We start from the raw sequence: 10,248 nt of genomic DNA, 5'->3' as shown, positions 1-10,248 counted from the left end.
CCCTAGCTTTCAATCTTGTATATGCCTCTCTCAATTTCCTAATGATGTTCTAAGACTCCTTATATAGTCATAAAACATATTAGAATAACTTAGGACAAGAGGCTTAAAAGCCCACAAAATCCCGCACATAAAACATAAAGCTTCTGTTTTGTACGCTGCCATTTTGCTCGATCGAGCGCGCTAGGCTCGACCGATCGAGCGCGCTAGGCTCGACCGATCGAGCGCTTTCTCTGAGAATACTGGAACCCTGCTGCATTAAGGCTCGACCGAGCCAAACATGCTCGACCACTCGAGCGGTCTTCAAAGCCCTCCAATCTTCGTGCCTTGTCTTCTTTAAGGCACCCCAAATCATTCACCTTGATCACTTCATCAAGTGATCCAAATCTCAATCCTACATAGCTCATGTTCCTTACATCTTCACTCTCAAGAGTGCAAGATAAGGCATGAGCAATCAAGTGATCAAACCCATCACCAAGGTCATTGAAATTGGGCTTGACTCAACAGTAATAAAGATGGTTTGTATAAAAATAATTGTTGGCATTTGGTTGCTTATTAGAAAAATAATTGAGTCATAATTCCAAAAACCATCAAAAATATTACCCATAGTAGCTTTTGGGTTATGACTTTAAGTTATTTACCAGAAACTTTTTTCTAAATGTCCAACGAAAAAATCACTTGCAGTGCGTAAGATGACAGTAGGAGAGACGTGAATGTTAAGTTGGATGTTGTGACAGACCAACATAGATAAGATTAAGAACCGTGTTTTGAGAAAACGACTAGAGGCTTCACCCATCTCTTCAGAGATGCGTGAAAGTAGATTGAGATGGTTTTGGCATGTACGAAGGAAGACCGTCGACATGCAAAACATCACGGTCGATAGAAGTAAAGTCATGATAGGCCTAAGAAAACGTGAGAAGAGCAAATTAAAAATGACATGAATGAGTTGTATCTTTCTAAGAACTTGACTAAAGATAAATTAAAATTAGTTGGAGACGTGATTTTGGTGTTCGTGAGCATCAATAATAACCTTTGGCTCATAGTCTTGCCTTTATGATTGTGTTTGTATTTCTCTGGCTTATGCATATAAGCTATTACTAGTCTTAGCTTGTTTGTTTTTTCTTCTTTGTCTTGCTAGTCTTTTTAGTTCATTTGCGGGTTTTCTTGAGTTGAAGGTTGTATAGATTGTAATTTTTTTTACCTCTTTTGATAAGGTAAGGTATGTTAACTTTAGTGATCAAAATATACTTAATATGAAGATTATAAATTTATTATTAGGAAAATTAATTTTCAAAATAATAAAATTACACTCTTTTAGTCTTTAATGACTCATCTAAAATAGAAGTTATATACTAATTTTTCACTAGCAATCATTTTGATTTGGGTTGATCAGTTGTCATTACTCCCCTTCATTGCTCACACCATTAATATCTACACAATTAAATTACTCCATCCATCCTCAAATTTTGCATTAAATATTCTCGTTGAAATTTCAAAGAAACTGGTTCGACTTTGGTTCAATGTTGAGGCTAATTAATGATAGTTTTTCAAATAAAAAAAAAAAAATCTTGAATTTGAATTTGGTTTGAATTTGGGATGGTTATGGTGGTGGTTCACATTTAGGGTGGGTGGTTATGGTGGTTGTTTGTGGAGGTTGCGTCATGGAAAGGAGTTGAGGAAGGCTGCACAGGGCGCTGTTCTTGGGAGGCCGATTGGTGGTGGTGGAGTGGAGGGAAGGGTTTTATGGTGGTTGAGAATAGAGGGGGATAAGGGCTGCGCAAAGGATGGGGGGTTGGATTTGATGGTGGATTTTGATGAAGATGGTGGTGGCTGGAAGTGGGTGGGGAATGGGAGTGACAGTGAGCGGGGAACGGTGGTAGTTGTGGCCTGTGGGGGATGGGTGCTGGAGGTTGGGCTAGGGATAGGAAGGGGGTACGGTGAGGATTAGGAATTCATGTTCTTTACTTTTTTTTTTTTTTTTCCTTTTTTTTGTACTTTTTATTTTATTTTTTGTATTGTCTATTTGTTTTGAGCAACTTAACCTACAATTGTAGGTTAATAATATGTTAAAGATGCTCTAGCGAAATTCATATTAAAGTTCGTATTATTCAAGGTTAATCGAAAGTTCGTATTATTGCAGGAAAATCAGTAAAAGTTCGTATTATTCTTCTTTAACCAATTGATAAGCAACCTTTTGGAGAATTTAGCTTTTGCAATAACACTTAGATTACATCTATTGTTTATAAAGTTAACATCAAGCTAAAGGTCACCATTAGCTAAATTTTTAACTTTAAAAGCATACTTGGATCTATGTGAATATTTAAGAAGAGAAGAAAAGTCAAATTATGAAAATAAAAAAGATGATAATATAATACGAGGGTAATGGAAAATTATCATTTTATTTTGGGGACAAATGTTCGATATGTTTTACCCTCATAATGAAAGGATTAATTTTTCAATTTGTCTTTCTCCATCCATCGCTTTATAACCATTTATTACCATTGAGGATAATTATATATTTTTTTATTTTATGCTCTAATAATACTCTCTTTTGGTTTAATATTTATTTCCCCATAGATATTTACATTGTATAAAAACCTAGTCTTGTAAATACAAAATTATGCACATAGGCCAAATCAAGGATTGGTTTGGGGTATATTATATGACTCCTAACTCTATATGTTTTACATTAAAAATTAAAAATTAAAGATTACCCTTAATTTGTATTTTTATTTTTAATATATTAACAAAAAAATGTCAAGTTGGATCTTTCTTGATTAGTCTTAATGTAAATTTTATTAATATTAATTTTTTATAATTTTTATTATCCATAATTTTAGACATTATGAATTAAAACAATACATTGAATAGTGTGTATAATCAAATAGGCACTCAAAAGAGACGGAGGAAGTATGTTTTTTGCTTATTAGCCTTTAAGTAAATTTAGTCGTTTTTGATGACTCATCTATATATATAGGTGGATCCAACTCAATTGTCATTTTTTTTTACTCCTTCCTATTCTTATTAGATGATTTTTTTTTTCATACTATTCACCAATTATTCTAGTTTTATTTTATTCTCACACAAATTGTTGTGTGACACGGTCTTATTGTGAGACGTTCATCAATCATGAGTTGAATAACTCAATTTATAATTTTTAATAAATAAGCTTCTTGTTTTGAGATCGTTTCACCGAGAGCCGGTCTTTAACAAGAGTAGCTATTATTCTCAATATATTAATAAGTATATGCGATCTTGTTTGATTCGTCTCAATGTATATTTTATTATCATTAACTTTTTATAATTTTTAACAAACACTTTTGGACACATTAAAAATTAAAATGATGTATAAAAAATGTGAAAAACCATATGAGGTATTATTACATTAGAATAAAAAAGGTTATAATACTTCAAACTATTCAAAACAAATAGATTTTAATTTAAATAAATTAGTTGATAGCCTAGGCAGGTCCAACCTTGGACTCCTTATTTGCCATCTTCCAATAAAAAACAAAAGCTATGATCAATCAATTTATCAAAATGGTTTTTAGCATAGAAGAAAATTCAACAACTTTATGAAATTTGTTCTTATTTTACTTGAGGGTCCCAATGGATTATAATCTAAAATAAAGAAAAAGTTGCCCAACTTTAAGGGTTGATCTTGACTCTCAAGTCTCATTTTGCCACTCACCAATTGACTTGTCCAATTTGTCTACTTAGTATACAAGTCTCTCCCAAAAGTATTCTTACTTTTATCGCTACATTTTCTTTTATTCTTGTAATTTTTGTTTTTAGATTTTAATGTAAATATAAAAGTTAAATAATTTTTATTATAAATTTTTAAAAGTTATAATAAATAATATTTAATAAATATATATCGAGACGAATTTATCAATATTCACATATGAATATATTTTTTTATATAAATTAATGAGAATTATTAATTAAAATTTGACATAAAATTTTATAATTCCATTTGAGAAGAGTAAAAAAGAATTTTGTTATGTATGTATGTGGCAAAGTAGAAAAAAACTAGACTTTTATAAATTGCTAATCTTGCTCTCTTCTCTCTCTTTTTTTCTCTCAAAAAATTCGAACCTTCATTGTAAATTTTGGGGCTACTATCAACCTTATAATGATCATGATAGAGGGAAGACTTTAGTATTGGATCTCCTTTATAATGATCATGACTTTTCTTTATATACTCCCTTATATTCAACATACTTGTCTCTTTTGCCTTTTTTACACTTGTCGAGGTAACCTTTTAACTTTTAATATCTTTAATTGTGCATAATTAAAAATTATGAAAAGTTGATATTAGTAATCATTGTATTGAGACGAATGAAATAAAATCCCGCTTGATTATATTTTAAGTTATAGATTAAGAATAAAATACAAATTAAGAGTGATTATTGAATAGTAACCAAAAAGTAATTGGGACAAGTAGGAAGAGTAGGAGAGAGTAAAATTTTGTTTGATTAAAATTGTTATGTATTTGATCAATTGTTACTCTGTTGTAGATATTTTTATCAATAAATTATTAGATTTTCTTAAAAAAAAACTAAAAAATGAAATGGACTAACACGGCACTTATGCGTCTTATATTTTTATGATATAATTATTCATATTAAAAACACAACCGTACCTTGAAATATTCTCAAAATATAATACTAATTAACAAATTAACAGTTTTATTTATTATCCTCAAAAAAAAATTTACAAAAAAAATATATTTTCTTATTTCTTTTAGATACTCTTGTAAGAGAAATAAAAATCTTATATTCTCGTGTCGTATGAAACACATTTATAGAGAAATCGGCTCATACAACAATTTGTACGAGTCATCTGGCTTTTGGGTCGATAATTTCAGAAAAAACCGAACCAGACTTCATATCAATTATGGGTGATTCCGATGAATTAAATGTAGTAGTTCTACTATCCAATAACTTTTTTGTGCCCATATCAACCATCTTAGTATCAGAAAAATCATCATTTAATGTGGTCGACTCATCATCAATATACATTGAACCAAATGCATTTGCCCCATCATGTTTAAAACTTATCGTAGAATCTAAAATTTCTCCTTGAGGATCATCACTTAAATTGTTTTGCATAATTTTCTCCGCGGTTTCTTGTAGTTGTATGGCAAATTCAATGCCCCAAACTACGTCCCCCATCGAAGGACGATCACTTCCATATTCTCATGTACACATTTCTGCCACTTCTCCAAATTTTCTTAGACATTCGGGTGCAATTTGCCCTGTTACATTTGGATCGACAATTGTGTGGAGGGTTTTATTTTTGTAGTTATAACGAGCCCACACTGCTAAGTTCACTTGTTGCTTGGGTAGATTAGGGTTCATCGCAAATCGAGCACATAAAACCTCGAACAACAAAACTCCGAAGGAGTATACATCTGATTTCTCTGTCAATTGTTGACGTCGATAGTACTCTGGATCTAAATATCCAACACTACCTTTAACAGCGGTACTAACATGGGTAGGACCCATATCACCAGGAGTGGGTCCTACCTTTGAAAAGCCAAAGTCTGAGACTTTGGCCGTCCACTTATCATCAAGAAGAATATTCGTAGACTTGACATCTCGATAAATAATCAATTGTTTAGCACCCGCGTGAAGATAGTGCAAACCGCGAGCTGATCCAAGACAAATTATAAGTTGTTGCTTCCACGACAATGGTGTATGGTTCTCGCTTCTCTCGGGATTCTTGTACAACAAGTGATCTCGAAGAGTGCCACGTGGCATATACTCGTAAACTATGATCATTTCACCGTGTTTGTCACAATATCCTATTAAGGACACCAAATGTACGTGACGTAGTCTCGATAGCATCTCGATTTCTGTTTCAAACTCGCGAGCGCCTTGCTTCGATGTTGTCGTAAGACGTTTTATGGCCACAATAGTGGCTCCATCATCTATTGAACCCTTGTAAACTTTACCGAACCCACTGGTTCCTATGATCAAATCGTCGTCGAAATCGTTCGTAGCAACCCTACCTTGCGCAAATGAGAGAAGTCGTTAAAGATCGGACTGCAGAGAAGAAATCACACTAGCGGTAGTTGCATTAGATCCAGAATCATCCAACGACGAAATCCACTTAAGCTTGCTAGTATCATCTTTGCTCATTGTTTCATGAATTTTTGTTTCTCCTTTTTTCTTCGGAAAATGATTATGAAATATTGATGATATGAGTGCGACTACTAGAATAGCACCACGGATGCCTCCGATAATCGGTATTAAATGATGAGAACTATTCGACGATCGATTATTACCTTGTAAAGATGTTAAATTCATATCTAGAAAATCTCCAACTTGAAAATCTCCAATCCATTGAGCAAGAGATTGTCATATCTAGAAAAAAAAGAGAAAAGTTTCAACTTCAATGCAAATTTGAAAAAGTCATTAAATAAAGTATTTTTAGAAGGAAAATATTCTTGTTATCAAACAAATAATTACTCTATATGCTCTTTTGAAATTGCAATAATGAATCATATATAATACAAAGACTAAGAAATTGTAAAATCAATTATATTGCATAAAGCTGGATTAACTTTAAAGTAAGGAAAAATTTGTATATGACAAAATTTTCCGTGGTGGGGGACCACTTCCATAAAATAAAATGTGGCAAGAAAAATAAACAAACTAAAAAAAAGAATTTTTTTTTTATTTTTAAAAAAATAGAGAAATAGGCTTCAGGTAAAAACAGTTGGAAAAGTAAACTTCACGTAAAATTGCTATCTTAAATAGCGATTTTAAACCCATATTGGCTAAAAATGTAAGTTTTTGGGTCAAAAGATTAAAAAAACACACGGCGAGTTTGACTTGGTTAAAATATATGCAAATGTATTGTAGAAAATCTTTCCATTCATTCTTGTGATAGGCGTTCAATTTTTAACCCAGGGAAAAATCAATGCTTGACTCCAAGCCTCCTCATGCAGGGATCGGATTCTCGATTTCTTACCCATAAAAAATAATGATTAACTTACGTTGCGGTAGGGTCAGGAGTAAATGTCACTGAAATAAGACCTCTGGTTTCGGCACTAGCTTTGTTGGTACCACTACCTTCAAAGAGTGTAACGAAATTTCGATACATTGGAATGAAAATGCCACCAGTTAGCGCAAAAACATCAATATCATGTGCACCCATTTGATTGTTAATAGTAACGTCGAAACGTCTTTGGCCAGTGTTGTTAATTGTGGAATCTAACTCGCAAAAATGAAGCCTCACATGATAATTAAATCCAACATCGACCTCGAACAACCATGTCAAATTTATGTTTTTCTTCAATTCTCCAACATATGGTCCTATCTGCCTCATAGTCAAGTACACTAATTCTGGCGCCATATACGATGGTGTTGCAACTGTATAATTGAATGTGGTATCGTCGTAGGACATTGTGAAGTTTAGACCATAACTGATCATGTACAACATAAAAATAAAATTAATCAATTCACCATCATATACGATAGATTCCGCTTAGGACTGGGTTTGTGGGTTGGTGACTGACAAATCATACCTACACCCTGCACTGCAAAGAAAGAGACGAATGAAACCAAATACAATAGCAAAGTTACATGTGTTCAACACAAGCTAGGGTACAACTCAATATAATCAATAAATATATATATATATATATATATATATATATATATATATATATATATATATATATATATATATATATATATATTTATTTATTTATTTATTTATATATATTTGTTCACATTATCCAATTAGCTAACCTTCTCCATTCATTTACTTAATAATTTATTCACAAATTATTGTAAAATCAATAGAGTAATGATTTATATGCATGAACTTCTTGTCTCCTGCTTTCCTATCATCAACAAATAATTGTAATGTTGGGGTGACTCACTTTGATTTTATTCATTTGGATTTCTTACAAGTGAGAAAAATTGGTGTTATGGTTTGCCTTAATTGAATTTGGATTATTTTTGATTTATCATATGTTTATTTAGAGCGCTGTTCGAATAGCAGTTTAATAATAAGGATAAAATAATACTGAGCTATTTTTGTGAAAGAACATTTCTCGATGAGACGACCACAAAATAAGAAGCACATATGTTAATATTTGTATTAGTTGGGTTATTCAACCCTTGTATGATGAACGTCTCATGGTGAGACCGTCTCTACACAGGAATTTGTGAATAGTAATTGCTCGGCTAAACAACATTTTAAGTAGTGTTTAGTGGTAGATGTAACTGTTTTCAAAACATTACAACTTTTAGCGTTTCAAAATCAAAATTAACGTTTTATGATATTCTTATACATTTAAAATATATATATATATATATATATATATATATATATATATATATATATATATATATATATATATATATATATATATTCCAATAGCTAGTATGTTACAAATTGATTGATATTAGAAGGAAGGATTGGTACCCTAGAGAGGTTGAGAACCCATATAGCTATTAGACTCTACATATATGAACATAAATACAAAATTTCGTAACTAAACCTTTTGGGTTATAATGAGTTCTATGCCCTTATTTTTTGGCCCAGAGAAACACAAGTGATATCAAGCTTAATAAACAGAAAATGAAATGATAAAACAGAAGGTTTTAGGAGCCATCGTCTTATATTGAGACCAATAGTTCAATCGGTTTAATTATAAATTTTTACTATACGCGATCAATAATTGATCAAAAGGTCATAATTGATACCTTTAAGGTCATAAATATAATTGGTTTCTTTTGTAAGTTATAATTGTATCATTTAATTGATCACCTTTTTGATCACTTCAACGTTTGAATTGATCACTTTAACATCAAAATTGAAGACTTTTAAATAATTGTCCATTTAAGGTTATAAACTTGTAAATAGAAATTGATTACTTTAATATCAAAATTGATCACTTTTAGGTAAAAAAATATTTTTATTTTAATTGATTTATCTAAGGTTTACTTTAAGTTGAAATTGATCACTTAAATGTCAGAATTGATATCTTTAAAATCAAAATTAAATTTATTTTCTAATTTTGGGGTTTTGCGCCGTTTTTATTTTTTTAATTTTTAGCTTTTGGGCCAGCCCAATTGTACCGCCTCATATTGAGGCAGTCTCTCCCAAGTTTTTGCCATGATATAAAGCCCACTCAGTAATAATGCCACTCTCCTCCAAGCTACAAGAGCAAGTATGAAACTGTCTCACGATCATATGGTATTAACGATCCGTTTGGTTAGTGATACTAAATAGTGATAATGGAAATGATTTATAGTGTTTTATTTCATCTCAATTTCCATGTCATTCCCATTGTGATGAAACTTTGATCACAAAAAAATACTTTTGTTTACAAATTTTCATTACCACCTAATACCACCTCTCCCAATGGTAATGCATTGGAATGAATTGTATGAAGAAAATGAGATAATTGAAGTTGGACAAGCATGGCCATCAAGGTAGCCAAGAGATCTTTCAATCAAAATTACACTAGTTTTTATTTCCATTACTACCATTTATTACCATCTACCAAATTGACTGACTCTTTTAAAGAACAAAAATGAGTGCTATAATATTCAAAAAATGTTAGTTTTAGCATATAAAATGATGTGTTAAAGTATTAAACAACTAAAGTGAGTATTTTGAGTACTAAAGTGAATGTGTTAACTAATTTAGTAAGACTATTTAGCCTAATTTAAGACCGTTTACGATGAGATCGATATAAATAAGAAAAGACTTTTATTTTATTTTTTATTTCTATAAATGCATTTTTCTTTGAGAAAAAGCCTTGTAATGGCATGTTCCATGTTTAAAGATTGGAGATAATTTAGTTATAATCAATATTTTGAGAAGTTTCAAACACCCATTGCAAATTGAGTTCTTCAATTGAGACACACGTTCGCCTCTTAATATTAGGATTTGCCATTATTAATATCTTAAACTACGTACATATAAAAATTATAAAAATATTATCATAGACCCGAATTTAAAAGGCCAAATCAAGGTAGCGAACGTCCATCGGTTGGGGATGTTGTTTGGGGCCTACAGTTTGTTTTACAACTTCAAGAAATTGCGGAGAAGAATAAAATCATCGATGGTGATTTCCTAAAGTTGTGTTTGGAACTAATAAATTCATTTTAAATTGTAAATTTTAATTGTGAAATCATAAAGAAAGAATTTGAAAATAACAAGATTGTGAATCATTCTCACATTCTTAACTTTATCTACTTTTAATACAATGGTAGAAATGAC

The 10,248-nt window shown here is 31.2% G+C and overlaps 1 protein-coding gene across 1 annotated transcript; it reads right to left on the bottom strand.

Annotated features, from left to right (window-relative positions):
- Positions 1–5,195: 5,195 nt before the first annotated feature.
- LOC130802207 (probable receptor-like protein kinase At1g30570) lies at positions 5,196–5,955 on the bottom strand. The gene has a single exon (XM_057666131.1). It carries the CDS (start codon positions 5,847–5,849, stop codon positions 5,199–5,201), a length of 651 nt encoding a protein of 216 aa, XP_057522114.1. The 5' UTR covers positions 5,850–5,955; the 3' UTR covers positions 5,196–5,198.
- Positions 5,956–10,248: the final 4,293 nt, after the last annotated feature.

This window comes from Amaranthus tricolor, chromosome 16 (assembly GCF_026212465.1).
Source record: "Amaranthus tricolor cultivar Red isolate AtriRed21 chromosome 16, ASM2621246v1, whole genome shotgun sequence".
Taxonomy (NCBI): Eukaryota; Viridiplantae; Streptophyta; class Magnoliopsida; order Caryophyllales; family Amaranthaceae; genus Amaranthus; species Amaranthus tricolor.
The sequence above is the reverse complement of the archived record's forward strand: the minus strand, read 5'-3'. Positions and strand labels throughout refer to the sequence as shown.

Excerpts from the sequence above, each read along its gene's own strand:
- LOC130802207 (XM_057666131.1), bottom strand. The coding sequence starts at position 5,849 with ATGCTATCGAGACTACGTCACGTACATTTGGTGTCCTTAATAGGATAT.